General features: G+C 41.1%; 2 protein-coding genes across 3 annotated transcripts in view; both read right to left on the reverse strand.

The window, feature by feature from the left end:
- The window catches only part of LOC309474951 (uncharacterized protein), a gene marked incomplete at both ends in the record, with an annotated part of 355,810 nt that overhangs the window by 96,881 nt on the left and 234,234 nt on the right, over positions 1 to 24,695 (reverse strand). The window contains 2 exons of the mRNA XM_082137569.1: positions 57 to 356; positions 679 to 1,002. Of these exons, the coding sequence (XP_081993695.1) occupies positions 57 to 356; positions 679 to 1,002 (624 nt within the window). The remainder of the gene's footprint in view (positions 1 to 56; positions 357 to 678; positions 1,003 to 24,695) is intronic.
- On the reverse strand, positions 6,477 to 9,106 carry LOC309476019 (uncharacterized protein). 2 transcript variants are annotated; one of them, XM_082139111.1, is made up of 2 exons: positions 7,720 to 9,106; positions 6,477 to 7,315 (listed from the first exon to the last, which is right to left on the reverse strand). In XM_082139111.1, the coding sequence occupies exons 1-2, from the start codon at positions 8,707 to 8,709 to the stop codon at positions 6,818 to 6,820; spliced, it is 1,488 nt and encodes a 495-aa protein (XP_081995237.1). In that variant the 5' UTR covers positions 8,710 to 9,106; the 3' UTR covers positions 6,477 to 6,817. The 2 variants fall into 2 exon arrangements, with proteins under 2 accessions (XP_081995237.1, XP_081995236.1); XM_082139110.1 differs by having other exon boundaries at positions 6,477 to 7,351; positions 7,597 to 9,106.

Here is a 24,695-nt window from a genome sequence, read left to right on the forward strand (position 1 = left end):
ATGAATTAATTAAAGTTTTTGTCATTAAAAACAGGTGTAAACGTTTTTGAACTCACCAATGACAAAGAGAATGAATCTCTTGATCTCACTGTTGATCTTTAGTCTATAATATCCAGTATGATCAGTTCTGGTGTTTGTGATGGTCAGAGATCCAGTTTGATTGTCCAGCTTCAGTCTGTCTCTGAATCTCCCATCAAGAACATCATCATATACAGTGATTCTGTCGGCCGTTACATTGATTTCAGCTATTAAAGTGTTTTCATCTCCAAACCTCCACTGAATCACATCATCATCCTTCATTTCAGTAAGAGGAGAGTTTAGAGAGACTGAATCTCCCTCCTTCACTGACTCCAGGACTGAATCACCAAACACACACACACATGCACACGCACGCACACACACACACACGCACACGCACACGCACACACACACACACACACACACACACACACACACACACACACACACACACACACACACACACACACAGAACAAACAGAAACAGGGTTCATCACAGATTAAGACGATCACTTGATATATTATAAAAGTAAATATTTTAAAAGTTAAAATTGAAATGAATATCATCATTAAACACCAGAAATAAACTGAGTTTGAATTAATAATTGTATCTTTGTGCTGATTAAAATATAAAACAAGTGAAACTGATATTGAACTCACCAAAGACATAGAGTCTGAATCTCTTGATCTCACTGTTGATCTGTAGTTCATAATATCCAGCATGTTCAGTTGTGGTGTTTGTGATGGTCAGAGATCCAGTTTGATTGTCCAGCTTCAGTCGGTCTCTGAATCTCCCATCAAGAACATCATCATATACAGTGATTCTGTCGGCCGTTACATTGATTTCTGCTATTACAGTCCATTCATCTCCAAACCTCCAATGAATCACATCATCATCCTTCATTTCAGTAAGATCAGAGTTTAGAGAGACTGAATATCCCTTCATCACTGACACAAACTTCACTTCATCATCACCAATCACACCTGAAGAACAGAGTTTTTCACAGATTAAAGCTTTAAAATCACTTGATGTTGGTTTGATGAAGCTTCACTAAAATACTTTTAATCATTTAAATGTGAAATTACAGTTTTTCTCAATTGTTTACACACATTTTCTGAAAGCATGCCTCATATTCTCAAAACTCTACACACAAATCCAAAAACACACACACAATGGGCAAAACCCCTCAATGCTCCTGCAAAATGAAACTTTACATTCAAAACAATGTTATTTCTTCTCAAAATGGTATTTTGTTTTCAAATGACACACACAAACCATCATATGAATAGACATTTATAAGAACCATTTGAACACTGATGTGCTCAATGTAAAACACTATGATGAATGGAAAACACTTCTTCTCCATTCATCATAATGATTTAGGCCTTTTTTTGTTCAGTGTTACACTTACTACAGATAGTACATACTTACAGTAAGTGTGTTGTAAAATATCTGAGAATATTGTTTTTATACTCAGAACACACAAATACACGGGAACGAATATATTTTATTTTTCCCACAAAAACAATGTACACAGTGTACATCCCAACCAACACAAAGTAGGACATACAGTGGTCTACATACAAAACAACAGAAGAATTTACTGTATACAGTTACAGTAATAAAAAAAATAAAAAAACACTATGCTGCATCCTCTCTTCTGTTGCGGTATGGCCACAGCACCTCATCCACATCACAAGCAATGTTTTCCCTGGCCAAGCAGCGGGGGAAATATCGCCTAGCATGGCGATTCCAGCCATGAAAAGCATCAGCTGCTATATCTCCACATGCGTCCTCCATAGCTTGGAGAAGAGGTATACGCGTTTGTGGATTTCGGTCATAAACTTTCCATCTCCAGGCAGAAAAAAATTCCTCAATAGGATTGAGGAATGGAGAATATGGAGGGAGATAAACAACTAAAAAGCGTGGGTGGGCAGTGAACCAGTTACGAACCAGAGCAGCCCTGTGGAAACTTACGTTGTCCCAAATGACAACGTACCTGAGCTGCTCTGGGCCATCTACCTGATCTGGTGGAATGAGTGTGTTGTGTAGGGTGTCCAGGAATGTGATCAGATGGGCGGTGTTGTAGGGGCCAAGGGTAGCATGGTGATGGATGACGCCGTGATGGGTAATCGCTGCACACATTGTGATGTTCCCTCCGCGCTGGCCAGGGACTTCAACAATGGCACGCTGGCCGATTATATTCCTTCCCCTCTTTCGTCTTTTTGTGAGGTTGAACCCAACCTCATCAATGAAGATGAACTGGTGCTCCACTGCAGCCACCTCTAGCTCAAGGACTCTCTGAAACACACATGACAATATCAGAAATAGACATGGAGTGGTCACTATTGTGAAGCACAATCATTATGATTACAATATTGAAATATGTATAATTTACTGTATACAGTGTTGGGAGTATGCATCAATTGTGGGACTCACTTGCACATAGTTATATCGCAATTCTTTGACTCTTTCTGAATTGCGTTCAAATGGCACCCTGTAGACCTGCTTCATCCTGAGATGATTTCTGCGCAAGACACGGTCCAGTGTTGATAAGCTTACCCTATCAATATTTTGAAATATGTCATTGTTTTATATTATCTTTCTTTGTATTTGCCGTAATGTTATGGCGTTGTTTTCTAGGACCATGTTACAGTAATGATTTGAGTTTCCTGTTCAGGAGACAGAACACGTTCCCGACCGCCTTGTGTTGGTAATCTTTCAGTTCTGCCAAACAAATAGTAAAATACTGTAAATACAAAGTAGGTATACATTTCCTATATACATGAAGCATACTTTACAGTATTTTTACAGTCCTACAGAACAGTCCACAGGCAATACTGTACTACTGTACTCATTGAGTACTGTATTGATATGTAGTACTGCAATTTTCTAGTGAGAGTAGATTTCTTACCTATTCTCATTTCGGAAAGTCCGGATGATGGATGCCACAGTGTACCTGCTCAAATTTGGCTGTACTCTTTGCCCAGCCTCCCTCATCGTTAGACCATGGTTGACCACATGATCAACCAAAGTGGCTCGGATCTCATCAGAGATTACGGTCCTTGGCCGTCCTCGTCCTCGTCCTCCTCCTCCTCGTCCTCCTCCTCCTCCTCCTCGTCCTCGTCCTCCTCCTCCTCGTCCTCCTCCTCCTCCTCGTCCTCCTCGTCCTCCTCCTCCTCCTCCTCGTCCTCCTCCTCCTCCTCCTCCTCCTCCTCCTCTTCCTCTCACTCCTCTGGCTCTGCCTCTGTTTCCAATGTTGGCATCCATTGCTCCATTGAAGAGCTCACCTGTTGCCCTTTTATGCTAAAGCTCTGATTGCTAATTGTAAAACTGTGTGACAGGTGTTTGCCCATGTGAAGAGTCAGTGTGCATATTTGAATAGCAGTGTGTTCCTTGTGAAAACAAGAAATTTTCCGCATGAAAATTGTGCCTAAAGCAGAGAATTGTGTGTAGTGTTTTGAAAAAAGTGTGTTTTAGAACTGCAGTTTGAGTGTAAAGCAGGAATTGTGCTTGTAGTTTAGCAGAATTGGCTCAGGGGGTTGGTGAATGAGTTACATGTTGTGGTCATTGTGTCTCAAGTACCAGAAAATGTGTGTAAACAATCGAGAAAAACTGTAATAATATTCTCCTGCAGTTTAAAGACAAAAGATGAAGAATGAAAAGAGAAATAGATTTATATATGGAACAAAAACTAAAAAAGACACTTTTACTGTAATGTTTAATGTCACACTAAAACTAATGCTGTTGAGTATCTGAGCTTCATATTTACATTAATTTGTTTAATCAATCAATCCATAATAACTGAGTTTTGAATTCAAACTTGATCTGATAGAAGAGAAAAAGAAAAGAAAAGAAAGTGTTAGTATTAACTTAATGGAGGAAAAGTGTAACAAGCACCACTTAAATGTCCAGCCCGCAGAAGTCACACTTACCCTGTAACTACATGAACAAGAGTATATTTCTCCAGTATTTAAGCAAAAGTTGCAATAGTTTTAGTTCTCAGTGCACTTTTGTTAAAAGAAAGTCCTGTATAAATGCACAAATATGGACCCTATGATTTTTTTTAAAAGCCTATATGTATTGGTATACTATTATTACAAAACGGTTTGCAGTGTCTGTTCTCGCTAAATTGCTCTCAAATGTAAGATTGTTGTATTATAATAGTAGAATAAGTAACGCTTAGTTCTAAAATACCAACAGTATAAATAATTAGTTAATTCTTCTGGTTATTACCCCTTTATTCCTAAAACTTTACATGTTGTAGGTACACTATAATTACAGAAAGTTACACTGTAAATTAGTTTTAAATACGCAGTTCTTTGCGGGCTGTAATCTAAAGCGTTACCAAGCAAACTCCAGCAGCTCGAGCTCTTACTAGAACCAGGAAGTGTGATCATATTAGCCCGGCTCTGTCAACACTGCGTTTGCTCTCTATCAAACATTCATACATTTAAAAATCATGATGATTACTATAAACTACTACTACTAAGATCAGAGCTTAGAGTGACTGAAATAAACAATATCATAAAACAATGAAAAGAAAAAAAATTAGTTTAATTTTGTCATTAAAAACAGGTGAAACCAATAGTCTATTTAACCCTTTCACGTGTGATTCTGACTGGGTGAGTTTTTTCAAGGCGACATTTATTTTAAAACGTTTCTCCATTATTGTTTCCATGGCGAACCGTCATGATCTTGATTTAAAATGTGAGATGGCGCCGCCATGTTTGTTTGCGCCGCAGTTCAAATTGTCTGAAGAGTTTGAATCTGACAGTTATGTGACATCACTGAACATTCCAAATCCCAAATGTGGGACCGTATCACTCAAAAGGTTTACTCACCGAGCCTGAACCTCTTGATCTCACTGTTGATCTGTAGTATATAATATCCAGTATGATCAGTTCTGGTGTTTGTGATGGTCAGAGATCCAGTTTGATTGTCCAGCTTCAGTCTGTCTCTGAATCTCCCATCAAGAACATCATCATATACAGTGATTCTGTCGGCCGTTACATTGATTTCAGCTATTACAGTCCATTCATCTCCAAACCTCCACTGAATCACATCATCATCCTTCATTTCAGTAAGATCAGAGTTTAGAGAGACTGAATCTCCCTTCATCACTGACACAAACACAACACCAAACACTCCTGAAGAACAGAGTTTTTCACAGATTAAAGCTTTAAAATCACTTGATGTTGGTTTGATGAAGCTTCACTAAAATACTTTTAATCAGTTAAATGTGAAGTGATTAATATTCTGCAGAAGTTCAAAGACAAAAGATGAGGAATGAAAATGAGAAATAGTTGAACAGTTTTATATAATCAAGTGACTTTAATCTCAAATAAGAGTGTTTTCTCTCAGCAAAATCACACATTATCTGTTTCTATACGAGAATAACAGTGAATGTTAATCCTTTCTGACTAATTTAACCAGTAATTTATCACATCAGAACAGAAACAACTGAAACCAGAAAAACACATTTAAAACTCACCATCCAGACGCCACAAACACAAACAGAGCAAAACTAATTTGAGAAACATTTTCTTCATCGGTTCACTGAAAAGCCCACGATAGTAACTCTTAATGTCTGAAACACTCAGATTGCTCTGAAAGACTGAACTGAGATTTTTATCTGGTTGTGTGTGAATCCTCCCCCAACCTCAGTTAGTTTCCGCTCACACATCCGTCTCCTTTAACATCACGAAAATCTGTTTTGTGTGGAGTGGAAGATTGTGAGCTTCTTATTAGCAGGAGAGAAAATGAAGAAACGCTTCAGCCACAAACTACTGACACACACAGAGACGACAAGCATCCAGCAGAAGCTGTTTATCCACCGACAGATCAAACCAGACACACAGATGTTTGTACTGATAAAACACAAGGAAATACTATTGCAGAGTTAATTTGACTCAAAAAGCCACTGAATCACATGCATAATGTTTGCTTGTGTTGTTACTGTAAAGGCCCTGAATGGTTTCGCTCCTCAGTACTTGAGCTTTTATCACTTTATAATCCTTTACATCCACTGCAGTCTCACAGTTCTGGCCAGTTGATAATAACTGGAAAATCAAAATACACTGGAGGCGGTAGATCATTTTCCTATTTAGCGCCAAACACTGGAATAGTCTTCCTAGCTTTGTTTGGGAGGCAGACACACTCTGTCAGTTTAAATCTAGAGTAAAAACACATCTCTTTAACCTGGCATACACATAACACATTATCACATTCCTATAATTCAAATCCATTAAAGGATTGTTAGGCTGCATAAATCATCTCAACCGGAACAGGAACACTTCCCATAACATCCAATGTACTTGTAACATCGTAAGAGGAACGGCATCTACACTAATATTAGTCTGTTGATCTCATTCTTATCCCGAGGTTACTGTAGTCAGCCGGATCTGGTCCGTATCTGTCACGACTGGATTCAAAAACAAAACTGAGGACTCAATTGCAGAAAACCAAAATGGGATTTTAATAAAATAGAAGCAAAATACAATGATAACAAAACTCCCACGCGGGGGGGGAAAACACTAGAATAATATAAACAAACCAAAACACTGGGAAACAAACACAAGAACATTAGACAACGTAACAGCACAATACAACAGCCACAAGGAGACTAAATAGGAAGGCAAACAAAAGAGGGTAACGATGACAACAGGTGGAAAGAATTAAACCAATAACAAGATAACAAGAAGGGCGGGGCTAACAATGAACACGAGCACATGGCCCAACACAACAAACACCCAAGTGCAAAACAAGACAGGACAAACTTGTGACATAACCCCCTCCTTAAGGAGCGGCTACCAGACGCTCCACTAGGACAGGAGGGACAGACCAGGGCGGGACAGGAGGGACAGACCAGGGCGGGACTGGAGGGACAGACCAGGGCGGGACTGGAGGAACAAACTGTCCATCAGGCAGCCAGAGTGGAGCAGATTGTCCATCGGGCGGCCAGGGAGGAGACGACCCCTCGGGCGGCCAGGGAGGAGACGACCCCTCGGGCGGCCAGGGAGGAGACGACCCCTCGGGCGGCCAGGGAGGAGACGACCCCTCGGGCGGCCAGGGAGGAGACGACCCCTCGGGCGGCCAGGGAGGAGACGACCCCTCGGGCGGCCAGGGAGGAGACGACCCCTCGGGCGGCCACGGCGGAGTCTCCACCGGCTCAGGAACTGGAACAGACTCCACCGGCTCAGGAACTGGAACAGACTCCACCGGCTCAGGAACTGGAACAGACTCCACCGGCTCAGGAACTGGAACAGACTCCACCGGCTCGGGCAATGGAACAGACTCCACCGGCTCGGGCAATGGAACAGACTCCACCGGCTCGGGCACTGGAAACAGACTCCACCGGCTCGGGCACTGGAAACAGACTCCACCGGCTCGGGCACTGGAACAGACTCCACCGGCTCGGGCACTGGAACTGGCACCACCGGCTCGGGCTCAGGAACAGGCACCGGAACTGGCACCACCGGCTCGGGCTCAGGAACAGACACCACCGGCTCAGGCACAGGAACAGACACCACCGGCTCAGAAACAGGCACCACCGGCTCGGGCTCAGGAACAGGCACCACCGGCTCAGGAACAGGCACCACCGGCTCGGGCTCAGGAACAGGCACCACCGGCTCGGGCTCAGGAACAGGCACCACCGGCTCGGGCACTGGAACTGGCACCACCGGCTCGGGCACTGGAACAGACACTGGCTCCGGCTCCGGAACAGACACCGGCTCCGGCTCCGGCTCAGGAACAGACGCCGGCTCCGGCTCAGGAACAGACGCCGGCTCCGGCTCAGGAACAGACGCCGGCTCCGGCTCAGGAACAGACGCCGGCTCCGGCTCAGGAACAGACGCCGGCTCCGGCTCAGGAACAGACGCCGGCTCCGGCTCAGGAACAGACGCCGGCTCCGGCTCAGGAACAGACGCCGGCTCCGGCTCGAGAACAGATACCACCGGCTCGGACACAGGCACCGGCTGTACGGCCATCTTGTCCAGGGACACCGGCTCAGCAGGCATGACGTGAACAGTTTCTGACTGGGCAGACACGACGAGAACAGTCTCAGGCTGGGCAGACGTGACGTGAACAGTCCCCGACTGGGCAGACGTGACGTGAACCGTCTCTGACTGGGCAGACGTGACATGAACCGTCTCTGACTGGGCAGACGTGACGTGAACCGTCTCTGGCTGAGCAGACGTGACGTGAACCGTCTCTGGCTGGGCAGACGTGACATGAACAGTCTCTGCAGACTCTGGAGTGACAAAAACTGGCTCGATGGAGACAAAGACTGATGCAGCAGTCTTAGCTGCTCTCCTCCTTCTCAACCTTCGTTTTTTAGTTAAATTCGGAAAAACTTGACTCGGTGAAGAAGGATAGGTAAGTTGGTCAATACCGTCAGTCTCTAATGGTGGCAGGATCCTCCAATCCTTGCGATGCCGCAGGTAATTGGTGAATTTCCAAAAGTCCAGGATCCTTAAACCATTCATCTCCCACTGAGGAAGGGGATCATCCAAACAGTGGTTGAATGCCTCTTTAAGAGCTTCATCATGGTAATTCAATCCCCTAGCCATTGTCCAGAAGAACTGGGCGAAGCATCCTATCTCCCAGCCCTGCTGGCGTTGCGATGCCAACGCCTGCTGGAGTTCTAGTTTCTCTTGAGCTGTAGCGGGGGGAACCACACGAATGCTCATTCTGCTGAGTCCTCAAAAGGGCTGTTACGTTCTGTCACGACTGGATTCAAAAACAAAACTGAGGACTCAATTGCAGAAAACCAAAATGGGATTTTAATCAAATAGAAGCAAAATACAATGATAAACAAAACTCCCACGCGGGGGGGAAAACACTAGAATAATATAAACAAACCAAAACACTGGGAAACAAACACAAGAACATTAGACAACGTAACAGCACAATACAACAGCCACAAGGAGACTAAATAGGAAGGCAAACAAAAGAGGGTAACGATGACAACAGGTGGAAAGAATTAAACCAATAACAAGATAACAAGAAGGGCGGGGCTAACAATGAACACGAGCACATGGCCCAACACAACAAACACCCAAGTGCAAAACAAGACAGGACAAACTTGTGACAGTATCCAGATCAGATGGAGGATCTGCACATAGAGATGAACACAACAGCCCTGAATGTCAGCAGAGATCATAGAGACAGACCGCCTGTGAAGACCTCGTCGACTAGACCGTCATCGGCACAGATCCTCAGCAAACACCAGAACCAGACCAGATCTCTGCACAGACCCCTATTGTGAACATGATTTCACCAATGTAGCAGTACTGTTTACTTCATGGTTACTTAATATGAGGGGGAGTGCCCTTTAATTGCATTCCTTCGGTAATATATAAGGGTGTCGCTATGGGTGTGCGTTCTCTCTGTGTCATTGAGTGAGTCACCGTGTTTCCGGCGGGAATCGTGAATATTTGTAAGGTAGGAGCTGTTGGCAGTGATTGTAGCGTGGCTTGTTCGTTGGGTTGTCTCACAGGGATTCCATGGGTTTTTGTTAAAGGGTGGACAGAGGAGCTTTGCGGGATGCCTTCAATTTGATCTGTTTCCATTGATATGTGTTTAATACGCAGCAGTTTTGGTGCCGTGTGAATCACACTACAGGTATGTTTTGACTGAGTTGATAACCATATGATCGTTAGTAGCCGGGCTGGCCAAATTCACATTTTGTGTGTGTGCTGTATTTTATATTTAAGGTGCGGGCCAACGTGCAAGGGATGTTACAGTGGGCTGTGGGTTTCATCTAAACCTCGGTGTGGATGTTCCTCTTGCTGTCTGCTTTGTTTTTCATGCCTGTTTCAACATCATCAGACTTGTCACCGTGACTATATCCTGTTTTCAGGGTTTGAGGGAGACAGGACCGTACGAGTTTGTCTGCTCTACTGAACCGGCAGACGAGCGCCATTAACTCTGTTTGAGCTCGCGTGTAGACGCGCTGTGCCTGGTCCCTTCTCCATTGTTTGTGTTCATGGTGTTTAACACGCTCAATCAGCTGGACCGTTGATTGTGGGCCGTTGGCGTGGTGCCTTCACCATCGATTATGTGCTGTGAGTAACCAATTTGAGTCAAAAGCCTTTAGTGGCATCCAAATATTAGATCAGCCACCTAACTGTCACCATTCCTTTCTGCAGTTTGTTTTCTTTAACCCTCTGGGGACCAAAAACGCGCCCGCGCGTTTTGCTCGTTTTTTTTTTTAGCAATGAAAAATAAACACAAAATGCTCTGTTAATTTTGATCTTTCATTTTCGTGTAATACATCAATCGATCCTGTTCAGTTTCTATTTTTTTTCTGTATACTCACAATACAAATAAAGTGTTTTGCTTTTTGACAAATAAAGAAAAACTAACATGATGCTATTTCTGCCTTCTCTCTGTCAGTAAACTCCCATTTGAAACGCGTTCGAAAATTATCTATAACTCCGCGAAAATTCAGTCAAACAGGCAAACAGACCCACGGGCATAAAGCTTGAGATCGCAGCTTTTAAATGAAGTAATTTATATAAAAAACTAATATTATCAGCTTCTGTAATCTGTATAAAAAGAGAGCGACTCCAGTCGAGCTCATTACGAGCCATTCAAAAGTAATGTGACCACTCCGCGGAGAGCGCGTGCTATTCAAACGCAAATTCTGAGAACCATTTCAGTCTGTGAAACGCCCCCACATCAGCTGTAAACAAAGAGGCATAATATAGCCTACCTTATGGAGAAAATTTTCCGTGCTGATATGAGGAGCAGATCCCGCTGAGGAGTGAGGTAGGCTAAGTTATCCTTTCTCAAGTGTTAATGTGGAATAACGTTATGGAATAACGTTGTAGGCTTATGTAAACAAAAAGATGAATCGCGTTTCTATAATATGAATCGCGTTTCTATAATATGAATCGCGCGTCTATTTGTAAAGAGTGTTTAGCCTAAATATGAATCGCGCGTCTGTGTGTGAAAGAATAAACTGCTTTTACAGTTACAGTTACTGCGTTACAGTCAGGCGAAGTATGAAAGACAACATTTTGTTGACTAGATTTGGGTACAGTTTTTACTGTAGAATATACTGTCACATCAAATAAGCTTTTCTGAATATATATAAAATACTATTTTGTCAAAAATAAAGTCATAGACTAAGATGTTCCAATGTTGGCTATATTCAAACTAATGAATACATATGATAAAATGTAGGCCTATAATCTTTTTTTTTTTTTTTTTACAAAGAAAGAGTACTTTTTTGCAGAAATATTGCTGAAATTGTAATTATTGTTGTAATTGTAACCTTTTTAATAAAATAGCAAAACATATTTACAAGATAGATGTAAGCAAAATCTTAAATGGTCAATATAAGTCTTCTTCAAAATATATATTTTGTCTTTGCATTGTGGCTCAGTCAGTGTCACACCTGAATGAATGGCTAATTATGCAGAGTCATTATGCAGAGTGGGTGGGACTAAGGTGTAAACTACTCCTCCCCCTCGCATATTGGCTTTCCAAGCAAAACCTGTTTTACACCATTTAAATCAATGTATTTTTTTTTGTGAACGATAAAGCAAGACTATTTTCACATAATTTTGAAGCTAGAACTGAAAGGGACAACATCCATTAGTCAAAAGTCTTGTGGGCACATATTTTGTATGAGTTTTGTGGTCTTATTTCAGCAACTTTCATTTTTATTTTTTTAAATAACCACGCATGAACATTATTCTCTTAAAAATACAAACATCTACATACATGTTGCTCGCATATTATGGTAGGCCTGTTTGTGCTATATAGAGTGAATTTACACCTTTGCCATTAACATGTTTATAAATAACTGAAAAAAGCACAAATGTCAGAGCATGTCAGAACATCTCAAGGGCCCCAAAAACAGCTTGGTCCCCAGAGGGTTAAACATTATTTGATTTTCTTGTGAGTTGATTGTTGGTGTGTGGTTTATATCTTCCTTATTGGTTTGAGTATATATTGACTGGGTATATTATCCATGTATATATTTTGTGTGTGATTTAAGTCTTCCTTGTTTATTTCTTATCTGTGGTCGACCCAAGGGCGGCCTATTGAATGTTTCTTTTTTGTAACATTGTTGGCTGATTTGGCCCATTTCTGCCCATCATAGAATTGGTTGTCGGGTGACCGGACGCGGCACCTCGATTCGATGAGCCGAACTGATGTGGTGAACTCTTTTAAAATTGTGTCTTAGATTGCCTGTCGCTCTGCATAATGTTTTTTTTTTTATAACTGGTTTAGCGTGTGTGTGTTTTGTGTTACTTTGTCTTATTTCTTTTCTCTACAGAATTGGGTGTGGCGTGACTGTGCACGTATGATTGCTGTGTCCTTTCTGTCAAGCAGGGCCAGTGCCCAATTCTGAAGTGAATGTCCGTGTGTTATTTTGTGTGGATTCTTTTTTGATTTATTGGTGTTTTTGTGTTAAATAAAATTGGATAACTTTTATTGATGGAAAATAAAGTTTTCTATTGTTTTATACTCAACCCATGTCTGATACCTGACTCTGCTGTAACGAACCTGTGAGCCTTGCTCTAGGGTGAAGGGCATTTCCCCGGAAAGAGGCCCCAGGGTGACGTAGTCGGTAACTTTATAACAGCCCACCTCATTTTGTGAGCCTTGCTCTAGGGTGAAGGGCATTTCCCCGGAAAGAGGCCCCAGGGTGGCTTAGTCGGTAACTGTATAACAGCCCACCTCATTTTGTGGTCTGGTTATCCATGCTAACGTGTAGGTTGAGCAGAATTTATTAAATCTTTAGTGTACCTCTAGTTAAAGCTGCCACACCAAGTAAAACAAAGATGTTGATCCTGGAACCACTTTCCAATCAACCAATCAGATTTGAGGGACAAGTTTACAGTTTATGTCAAGTTTAGGCTTAGAACCAGGGTGAGGTGCTTCAACATCAGTGTTATTCACCAATCATTTAAAATATGTTGATCCAGGAACATGTATGTCTTGGCAAAATCACAATGACGACCCCTATAACCGCTTCATCTCCTCCCTCCTTATGCCGGCATAATGTATCCCGATCTTCAAGCAGAAGGAGCTGGATGAAATATCATAATCATATCATGTTCAGAGGAGAAGTGTTCCCCCGATTGATCCTGGTTTCTCCCAAGAGTTTTTTCTCTTTTTCTGTCACATGATGGAGTTTGGGTTCCTTTCCGCTGTCGCCTCTGAATACTTAGTTTAGGACACTTAATATTCGGCAATATTATTGACTTGAATTCCCTGACACTATTATATGAGAACTGAACTGAGCTGGATGATGACATCACTGTTTTGCTTCATAGCTGAAATGAACTCATTTCACAATTGATTAATTTAACTGAACTGACTTCGGCTGAACAACAGCACTATTGTCTTTTTAGAGCTGCTGTACAACAGAATTGAATGAGGTTATAGGACTTAGTTTGGCATCAGTCGACCTCATTTTATGGTTTCCTCATCAGGCAAGAAGCTTTTTTGGGAGCAGGGGCCTTTGCCTAAGTTCTCCTTCTAGAAGTCTGCAGTAATATATGAGTCCGTACACACATACTTTCAAGTTTGCTTTGGGGGCAAAAATTTCTGGTATGGAGTCGCCCTCAGTCTGACCCAGTTTAAAGGTCAGGACATATTGGACATATCCATATTCTGGATACTCAGGAGCAGAGACTTCCCTCTGAGCAACTATCTGTGATGTTTTGTACTCTTTCTCTGTGGAAGACCCTGGTATCACCTCGAGTGCCGTCGCAAGACTACCTCGACAGACACCACTGTCAGGGTTGGGCTGCGGTTTTAAATAGACTTCTAGATCATGACTGCAGGGAAGGTCTTCATCTCCCAGATCTGAGGAAATCATGTGTTGGTTCAGTATAATACTTGGGGATTGCCTGGAGATGAGCACTGTATTTCTAGCGTGGAAGTACTTCTCCTACATTTGAAGGGTTAATTTGTGTTGATCCAAACTGGTATAATTCTGTAGAAAAATGGAAACAACTGAAGCCATAACAACACATCTAAAATTCACCAACCAGACGCCACAAACAGAACTAAACTAATTTTAAAAACATTTTATTCATCGTTTTTCTGGAAAAAAAACCCATGATAGCAACCCTTAAAATATCTGAAAATACTTGCTATCAAACACGATTGAACTGAGATATTTATCTGGTTGTGTGAATCCTCCCCCAACCTCAGTCAGTTTCCGCTCACACATCCGTCTCCTGTAACATCACGAAAATCAACAAGCTTTTGCTGATCTTACATTTTCAATGAATTCTGGCCCTGAATGAAAACTAATAGCAGAAGAGTGAAATATTGGATTAGATATCTGTATCTACTGGTGTGTTATTTAGTGCTGTGAGCTGTCAATCATATTTGACCTCTGACCTGTGACTCTTATTTGACTGTTGATGGATTCACTTTATTTCAGTGTAAAGATGTTTTGTGTGGAGAGGAAGATTGTGAGCTTCTTATTAGCAGGAGAGAAAATGAAGAAACGCTTCAGCCACAAACTACTGACACACACAGAGACGACAAACATCCAGCAGAAGCTGTTTATCCACCGACAGATCAAACCAGACACACAGATGTTTGTACTGATAAAATAAAAGAGAAAAACCATTGCAGGGTTCATTTGACGCAAAAGCCACTAAATCACATGTATAATGTCTGCCTGTGTTGTTGCAACAAAATTCATGAGTGAACATTAATGCAAACATACAGTAACCTGTAAATGTAATCGTTCATTTAGAGAAATATAATTTGGTTACCAGAAAGTTTGGTCTTGGGAAAATTTGATGAGAAATGCTTGAGTTCATAATCAGATATTTTGCTTTTGATTGCAGACTTTGGTATTTTGGTGAATCTGAGCAAAATTAAACACATGTGAGTTTTTCTTGGTCTTTTCTTCTGAACAAACTGAAATGTTTAGATTTTCTACCATAGTGTAGAAGTGATCTTTGATAGCAGCCTTTCTTTTGAAAGCCACATTTCTGGCATTTGTAATACTGCTTTTTTAATCTTAAATACTCAATTACAACATATGATATCACTGTCAAATGCAGAAAAGTTAATTCATGCATTCATGACCTCAAGGCTAGATTATTGCAATGCTGTAACGATAGGCCTTATTGGTAGATGTTATCTGAATTAAAATGAGGTCAGATTAAACTGTGTGAGAGTTTGGAGTGTTTAAAAAGATGAGACGTACAACAGTTATAGTGAATAAATGTGTAATAAAAGTGTATTTACAATTTCCACATGGAACTTACTTTAATAGGCAAATGACACAAATCTGGACACTGGACCAGAGTATGTCGCTAAAACAGGTCAGTAAGAGAAGTCACAGAATGTTTTGACCAACCTTCGTACTTTTTGGGCCCAGTTTATAATGTAAATGAACTAGAAGAGCAGTGGATGGTGCCGCTCCTGATTGGGGCGACCCCTGTAAGATTCAAAATAGAGACTGGGACTGACGTAAACATTGTGGCAGAAGAGACTTTCACCGCACTGGTCCCAGTAAAGACACTAGAGACAGCTAATGTCATATTGGATCGCCCTGGGGGAAAGTAATGCCCATTCTCTGCCAATGTGGCCCGTGGATATAACGTGAATAACCGGCTTAGTCGGTCTCTATCAGCTGACATGAACCTAGTAAGGAGAGTGGAGGAGGTGAACGGAGCTTCTGAACGCTATGATGCATTTGGTGAGCATGTCACACTCAAAACTGACCGTCAAAATACTAAATGTAAATGATGTTTGCTAAAATTAAAAACAAAAAATTATCTTTGACCAAATGGCATGAAACTTTGTAAAGTTGTCAACACTTTCTAGATATATAAAAAAAAATAAAAAAAAATAAAAAATTTGAATGATATACAGTATATATATTTTTTGTTTTATTTTAGTGTGCGGAAAAAAAAGTCCCACTTGTAGTGTTTGGGGTCTCCAGAGACATATGAAAATGTATATAAAAAAAAAAAAGTCACATTTTACTCAGTTTATTCATGTTTTTAGATGAGTCATAAGATTTTTGCCCATCTTTGTAAAATAGCCCGAGGGTAAACCACAAACGAACAGCACAGAAGGGTTAAAAGACTTGCCGCAGCCATATGCTGTGTGTTCCCACTCCAATGCTTTAAAGGGTGAAAGAGGAGTTGCAGAGGACCGAGAACAATGGTGTCGTAGAGCGTGTGACACAACCGACCGAATAGTGTGTGCCAAAGACTGAACGAGGCAGTAAAACGAGAACATGTTGTGCTACCCAATGCTGATGAGATTATTGCTAAGCTTAGTGGAGCAAAGGTGTTCTCCTCCTCAGATCCCTCTCCACCCAGAGCGCTGCAGACTCGCCACCTTTACCACACCATTAGGGAGATATTGTTTCAGGAGGCTTCCCTTCGGGATCTCGAGCGCTCCAGAGATCTTCCAGAGGAAAATGCAGGAGACGCTTCAAGTGCTGGAGGACTGAAGGTCTTTATGAATGACATACTATGGGTCTTCCCGGGAACAACATGACTCTCGTCTCGAACAAGTCCTGCAGAGAGTGGAGTCTACAGGGTTAAAACTGAACACGGAGACATGCACGTACAGACATAATTCGGTTCTGGGTCACCTTATTAACGAGACAGGAGTGCAGACAGATCCAGATAAGGATGCCATCCGACAGCTGCCAACACCACAAAATCTGCAGGAACTGAAAAGGGTGCTTAGCATTGTGAATTATTTGTGGAGGTTCATCCCCAACCTTTCGACAGTAAACCAGCCACTGTATGAACTCCTCAGGCAGAACAGTATGTGGATGTGGACACACACACACACACACACACACACACACACACACACACACACACACACACACACACACACACACACACACACACACACACACACAGGGGCGTAGCACCAAATTTTGGGCCCTGGGTACAAACCATCTTGCTGGGCCCCCGTACCAAATACCATAGTGATACCAATGGGTGGGGTATTGCATTTTTATCATAAAAACACTTAAAATGTAAACAAAATAAGCCACACTCTGATTAACATATTTTTGTTTTATTGTCAAAAGTACAAGATAATTGATGATTATTTGTCTGTTTAAAATAATTGCAGACTATAGAATCACAGGGTACACTAACCGCCAAACTAGACATTCAGTCTTTGAATTACGTTTTTAAAATAAGTCATTTTCAATCATTAAGATGTGCATTCAACTGAGAACAATCGTACTTAATGTAAGAGCGTGCGCGAGCTAATTTGCATAACATTGCGGTAAAATAGGCGCTAACGATCTGTGTTTTCGCGGCCATCGCGGGTGTTAGATTTTGACAATGGAGGGAAATATACAGTGTTTTCCTGTAAACTTCTGACTCTGGGGAGAACTGCAGCAGAAGAGGAGACAAGCTGCGCAGCTGCCTGGAGTGGCAGTGTATTGAGCTCCCAGCTCCGCCTCCGTCTGCTTCTCACTCTGTTATTTACCCAGAAACATTGTTTGCTCGCTATGTAGGTTGTGATACTATAAAGTATTGATATATAATTCAAATAGAGTACGAACATAAATGTATGCTATTCTACCTGGAGTAGAAATTTATGTTAAAACAATGTCAATGCTCGATGATGCATTTGGAGCTCACCTTTCTTTTCAAAAAACTGAGTGAGCAACTGCTTGCCCCCATTTGCCTTTCTCTCTTTAATCTTCTTTTCTTTTCGTTTTTGAGCCCCTGATTTTCCTGTCTTCCTAGTTCCTATCACGGCTCACTCCAGCTCCTGTCTCATCAACTGATTCACCGACCGCAGGTCCGCAGCAGAAGCACCTGAACTGCGGGTCGTACCATTTACATTGATTCGAGAGGGGTGGTGGGGCCCTGCACAGCATAAAATGACTTTTTTTATACCAAACCAGTGCCTAACTACAAGTTTAGTTTTGCACAGGAACTTTTTTATTTGTACATAAATGCTATACAAATGTTAGTGCATATATATGTATGTATAGAAAACTGACTTCTAAGGGCCCCCCCCTGCCTCGGGCCCTGGGTACTCGGTACCCTTTACCCCCCCCCCCCCCCCCTTTACGACGCCCCTGCACACACACACACACACACACAGCAGACAGCTTTTGAAAACATCAGAGAGCTGCTCATGAAGGCACTAGTCGAGATTCGCAGATCGAGGAGTGTGTGGCCAGCGTGTGGGCATGTGAGAAGTTTGAAAAATACTGTGTGTCTTGGATGAGTTTAAGCTGGGGTACGTTCAAGTTCAAAACGGTGCGCAACGTTTTGCTACGGTTTCCGGGTTGAACGTCATGTTTCCTGGAAACGGCGTGCACCGGTGTGCAACGGGGTTTGAGATACGTTTTCTCTTGTTTGGTGGGTGTGTCAGAACTGCAGTCCAATCAGCAGCAACATGTATATAAAACACGGGGTATTAAAGTGAACTTGCACAATGGGTTCAAGGAAAGTAATTTACAAATGTGTTCGATGCAGCTCGGTATACGCAACAACTGAGGATATTAGAAGACATGTTTGTCGTAAGTTTTATTGTAAAAATATAGGATATCAACATAATTATGTAGTTGTTTATATTTTTAGCTTCATTGCAAGTGTATGACATTTGGTATAGAAATAAACAATGGTAATTAAGTGCTTTTCCTAAAAATGAGAAAGAAAATACAGGGTATTAAAACAGTATGAACTACAAATAAAGTCAGTATGTGAGGCTAAATAGATGTGTTTTAGTCTGAATTAGGTAAGATGTGTGCTTCCATTTCAGTTTCAGCAATCCCTTTACTCAATTGGGATGTTCTCTTTTGTTCTGGGCGGCAAGTGCAGTAACTGTAACATCGGGCATATTTTGTAGTATTAAACACATATTTATACCGACTTCATCAGGCTCAGAAAATTCTTCACAAAGAACACAAAGAATGAGCCTTCTCAGCTGCCATAGTTGCAACTCTTGCGTCATCAGAACAGTGTGTTCAACGCATCACCGTTTCTGTTTGAAAAACGTTGTGCTACGTTTTGTCGGGGCTGAACGCAGTCCAGGTGACGGATAACAAGCCCCTGGTCCCTCTCATCAATAGCATGAGGCTGGATATTATAGATACAGGACTCTCAAGTGTCACGCATTGAGCGTGACAGTCACTCATTTCGGTCTTTTGTCACGCACTCCCGCCACACATTGTATTTCTCACGCGGAAAAACTATTTATAATATATTTAATATGCCGCAGCGCCCAAAATTTCTCTGGCCGCGCCGCTCTCACCATGGCAACGGCAGGAATCAAGCGCGTCTCCCTGTCGAGCCTGCCACTTATCAGCCAGTCAAAAAAAGAAAGGGGCTACACAATAGCCAATCAAAAATGGCACTACTGTATCTGGGTAAGATTTAACGCAACAGCCAGTGAAAAAAAAAGCATATCCTGGAATTGTTCACGTGATTTTCCTACAACGTCTTCCGAAAGTTTCGTGCACCCACAGACTGGAAACCACTCCGAGCTCCGAGCATCACTGAACACAGAGTAAGTCATGATCTCCTGTTTTAATGTTACAACAAATTCACAACTTGTTTGACACAAACAGTGACAACTTGACTGCTGTTAGACTAGAGAATGTTTCCCAGATAAAAGAAATGTCACTCTTGCCTGTCTTCAAAACTTGAGAGCCCTGTAGATAACGTCCCAGTATGATGTGCCAGGAAGAATTAAGGCATTTATGAAGGCAAAAGAGGGTCAAACCTGTTACTAACAAGGTTTACATAATAAAGTGTCCAGTGAGTGAATTTACAGTGTAAATTTATAGAGTCTATTTTGGACACTAGATGGCGCTAGTTAATAGTGGGGTGTTTTATTTGATGAAATTTAAAGCTGCAGTAGGGAACTTTTAGAAAACGTTGACTTAGCCTGAAAATTTGAACTAGCACAGCTTACAGGTCACTTCCCCTCGCTCTCTGCTGCGCTACAGCCCTCCCTCCACAGCTCCTCCCCCACAACGGAGCCTGCCGCGAACGCGCAGGCTAGTAAACATGCAGGGCCACTGATGACGGCGGATAAACAGTTATCGCACATTCACTGGTAGGGATGAAACATCAACAATATGCTTTACATTGACTATCATGGCCTGCCCATACTTTGACTACAAACTTGGTCCTCAAATCATTACGTATTTTGCGATACATGTAATGTAACTTCATAACGTTGCACTCTTTCTATAAGTTATAAATAGCTAGCAAGATAATATAATGGTAACGTTACAGTATCTAAGTAATTATTCTAGCGATGTGTAATGCTAAATAAGGTTTGCTAGTACATTATTTCAGCAACATGACAAGCCAGTGAATTAGCAGGTTTCAATTGTTGCTTTGCACAGTGCGTGACATTTTATCTGTATGCTATGCGGCTTTTTTTGACACTGAGTAAATGGGCTCCGACACGCTTGTTTATCGTCATTGGTCTTTTTCCGTTTACCTGTCTTTGTTGTATGAGCAGGTGCCACTCGAGAAATTGGCAGTTTTAGTTGTTTGTCCGCATTAGCAGAGCTGCGCGGCACACCGGCTATCTTGATTTTGAACGACGGTACGCGCTGTGCGAGAGAGGGGGGTGATCAGCGCGTACACAAGCATGATTGACACTGCTAAGACACTCCTCCTGGCTCTGATTGGTTTGTTTCTTACCGGGAGCAGTGTATTTCTGCAAATGGCAATAGGACCACTGGGAGGAGCCTGGGGAGCTTGCTTTTTTCACAGATTATCTGTCTCATATTCTACTGTCAGGAAATAATGACAGTTTTAACAAATATGTAAAAAATACATTTTTACAAAAGTTACCAACTGCAGCTTTAAGGTAAAAAAATTATAATCTTGCATCACAATAAGTGTATTGTGATTGTCAAAACATTTTAATAACTAAACTGAATTTTATTAGGTTTAGTGACAACATGTTACAATGTTTATATGGTACAATTTCTGGTAAGCTATATGTTTTTTTTTGTTTTTGTTTTTTTTTGCTTGACACAAATTTCACGATTTCAATTCAATTCTTGTGATTTGATTTAATATTGAGTCATTTGGATAAATTTTAGGAACACAAGACAGGCGTAAATTTTTCTCAAGAAAAAATCTCACCTAATGCTGGTAGTATTATTTAAGGTTAAAAATAACGCAAATTAAATATAATGCGTTTTTTATTATAATAACAACAACTTTATTTAATGATAGAAGTAAAAATATAATAAATATGTAATATACAATAGTACACATATTTACCAAAATACTCTCTATAGCTCTTTTTTTCTAGCCAACTAACGTGCTATAGCTATAGCCTATATATTATGGTCATTAAATGGCTTTCCTGAGGTAAATGTTATGTGACATAATTGTTCTCCAGCTGTTTTATTGACACCTTTCCGCATTTGAAAAACACTGATTGATGGGTATATGTATGATGAATATACATTTCAGTAAGTTGTACTGTTTCTTTCAATATATTCGTGTTTATTTAGTAGCTATTAGCTAGTAGGCTAGAGATGATTGGTTCACGTGCTGCTAGGGATCTGTCACGTCACATTTACAAGCGCCAAAACGGTATTTATTGTTTGAATTTCGTAATAAAATTGACAGAATCTGAGACCTGAGATTTTTTTTAATATCATAAGTAACCTCAGAGCCCGTCTACGGAGAGCCTGGTCACTCCCTATTAAGTCCTATTGTACCGAATTGTGGTTGTAGTTCCACCAGAGTTCCACTGGGGGCGATCGCCCATGAGTGCAAAATGAATGGGAGTCTATGGAGCGAGATGGCTAAATTGTCTCTTTCACCCGATTGCCGTTGAGAAATGTCAGATTTGATTGTAGGTTTTGCAAGTTCAACATGGGTTATAGGTCGAAAGTTGAATGAACGAGTACTTATGTCCTTTCGATTTCTTACAGGTTGAGTTGTTGTTGCCCATAACACGCTAGCATTCTGCTAATGAACGCTGATTGGTCAGTGAAGGACTGATTACGACCAGAGATACCGCTTGATTTCACTGAGTCTGATGAACCTTGTTGTTCATGGCACAGGACTATGTCAGGTTAAGCTTGAGGTCGTGGAACACTGAAAACATGCGCCGAGCGCTGCTATTTCATAACACTGTGTCTAGACTGGACAAAGACAACAGCACGTCCATTATAGTCAGTGATACTACACTGGATGCGACGCTACACGACAAAACCCCGACAAAAAATTTGGAAATGGGAAATTTTATGAGAAAAGCTTGAGTTCATAATCAGATATTTTGATTGCAGACTTTGGTATTTTGGTGAATCTGAGCCAAATAACTCTTATAAAACTCTAGTTGAAACACATGTGCTTAGCTAAGTGCTAAAGCATGCTATAATCAGCATAAAACAGGAAGTTGTTGTAACTCAAGCATGCAATGTGCAATCTCCCCCACACTTCACACGTTTAATAAATGCCCTGGCCTGAAGACACATACATGCCTAAATGTACACCCGTTGCTATGGGCGGGCCATAGGGGGCCGGGCCCGCCCCCAAAATGCTTGTGCCCCCACACTTGAGGCACAGATCTCTTAAAAAAATTACTTTTTAATTTTATATTATCATAGTTGCTAATTTTGTGTTGCATTAATGTTGCATTCTTTATCATTCAAACATTAAAAATATAAAGAATGGTGTGATTTTGTTTGATTGATGGGAATCTACACTGCAACAGCCTATCACGGCCTTGCTAAAAAGAAAGTTAGGGCTACGTACGTGACGTAGCCTACGTCAGTGTAGCCGCTCAACAGTTACCGCGCATTTTTGAAAGCTGGATGAGGTTTCGCCGGCTTACTCGCTTCAGTTCGTCATGGATATCCGTAAGTGCCTCCACTCAAAGTACCGGTAGGTTCAAAGTCTCTGTTCGTGTGTATTTGTGTGCGTGTGTGTGTGTGTCTCATGGCAATGCATATCCCTCTGTTGACTGCTTTAAAATGCAATGTGTGAGATATGCTTCTGGTGTTACATCTAATATGTTTTATAGTCAAGATTTGTATGGATATTCATAACATTGCTTCTATATAATGTGGTGTAGGCTATAGGCTACCTGGTCATATTGCTGTTGGTTATGTTTAACGTGATGATTACGTGCTGCACGAGTAGAGTATACAATTATTATAAATATAGGTACTGTAGGCTAATAATAATTGTGCCCTCCCATGCATTTCATATGCCCTCCTTGGTCTGGCGACGGCACTGCCTAAATGTCATAGCGCCACCAGCTGGCCAGTGCTAACTGAAGCGTCGCATTTAAATTCTCACCTAACAGCTTCTTCTCACGCCTTCTTTGATTTGATTGGTCATCTCAAATATTTTTGACAATGACGATCGGTCAGATTACAGCTGAACTCAGCTCAGAGGAGAAGGTCTGTTTAATATTGGTGCTGTGCAATATCTCTGCAGTACCAAAGAAGAGTCACTAGGGGAGCGCGGGGCACAACGTAACGCAGGGCTAGTTGTAACACACTTGTTTTAAATACTTCCACACATGCTAGCATGACGAAACTTGGTGTATTTACTAGTTGCCATATCAAAACTATTTAGAGAAAAAATGCGCCAAAATTATTGTTTTTTTGGAAGATATCCATAGACATTTATTAAACCATAGCAAAAGTTATTTTTTTGTGTGTATTTAAAATGAGACAAATCTGATATTATTTTAATCTCCAATATGTTATTTAACATTTGAGATAGTTCTTTAATGCTTCGCTAACTAGCAGAAGACACTAGCCGGGTTTAAATCCCAGTTGTACAGGTGGGGCATGTTGTCACAATGCGTTACAATGTGCCCCTATTAGAAATATTCTATTATATTCTATACTTTTATTAATTCTATTGAGAAAACATGACAAAAAAGGTAAATAACGAGTGAGAGTCAATGTTCAGAAATTACTAATTCATTTGTTTTGAACTATGTTGTATAGCTGTGTTTTCCTGTGTTCGTAGTCAAAACTCAAAAATTAAAAAATGCCATTATTTTATATGAAAAAGTTAATAATTGTATTTTATTAAGAATATATTTTAGTTTGTCTTGTATATATTTTTTTATTAGATCAGATAATATTTTAAGCTGTCATATGGTCATGTTACAATGTACCCCGCACCTACGGGGCATGTTGTCACATTTCACTTCCATTCTTGCGGGGTGTATCAAGAAAAAAAAAGTATATACTGTATTAATAAAACAAAACCACATAATTGTACTAGACATGTGGGAAATTAATGTGGGAAAAAATAAATACTCTGAACCATAAGTAGATTTACACAAACTGCGTTACTTTGTGCCCCTCTCTCCCCTACTATATTAGGCAATTATTTCACAAAGTACACCTCAGAAAAATACCGTGGTCCAGACCTCGGTGACCTCATAGCGGCTACGGCCATGTCTTTGAGGCATAGCTGGGTTTGCCAACTGTTCCGGATAATATGGAATCGTCCCGTATTTAAGGCATCAATGAAGTGTCCAGTATGTAAGCCATACGGAACGCAGTTTGTCCCGTATTTTCAGGCATACGCTCTAAATTGAGAATTAACCATTTATTTGAGACAAATCTTTGTATGATTTTGACTGAGAACCTTTTATACATCTTTTGTACACATATTTAACTGCAGATGCTGAAATGAAATGCACTGACTGTGTGGTACAGTCCAAATATTTTGAG

The sequence above is a fragment of the Leuciscus leuciscus genome (assembly GCF_965113295.1).
Source record: "Leuciscus leuciscus genome assembly, chromosome: 15".
In the NCBI taxonomy this organism is placed as follows: Eukaryota; Metazoa; Chordata; class Actinopteri; order Cypriniformes; family Leuciscidae; genus Leuciscus; species Leuciscus leuciscus.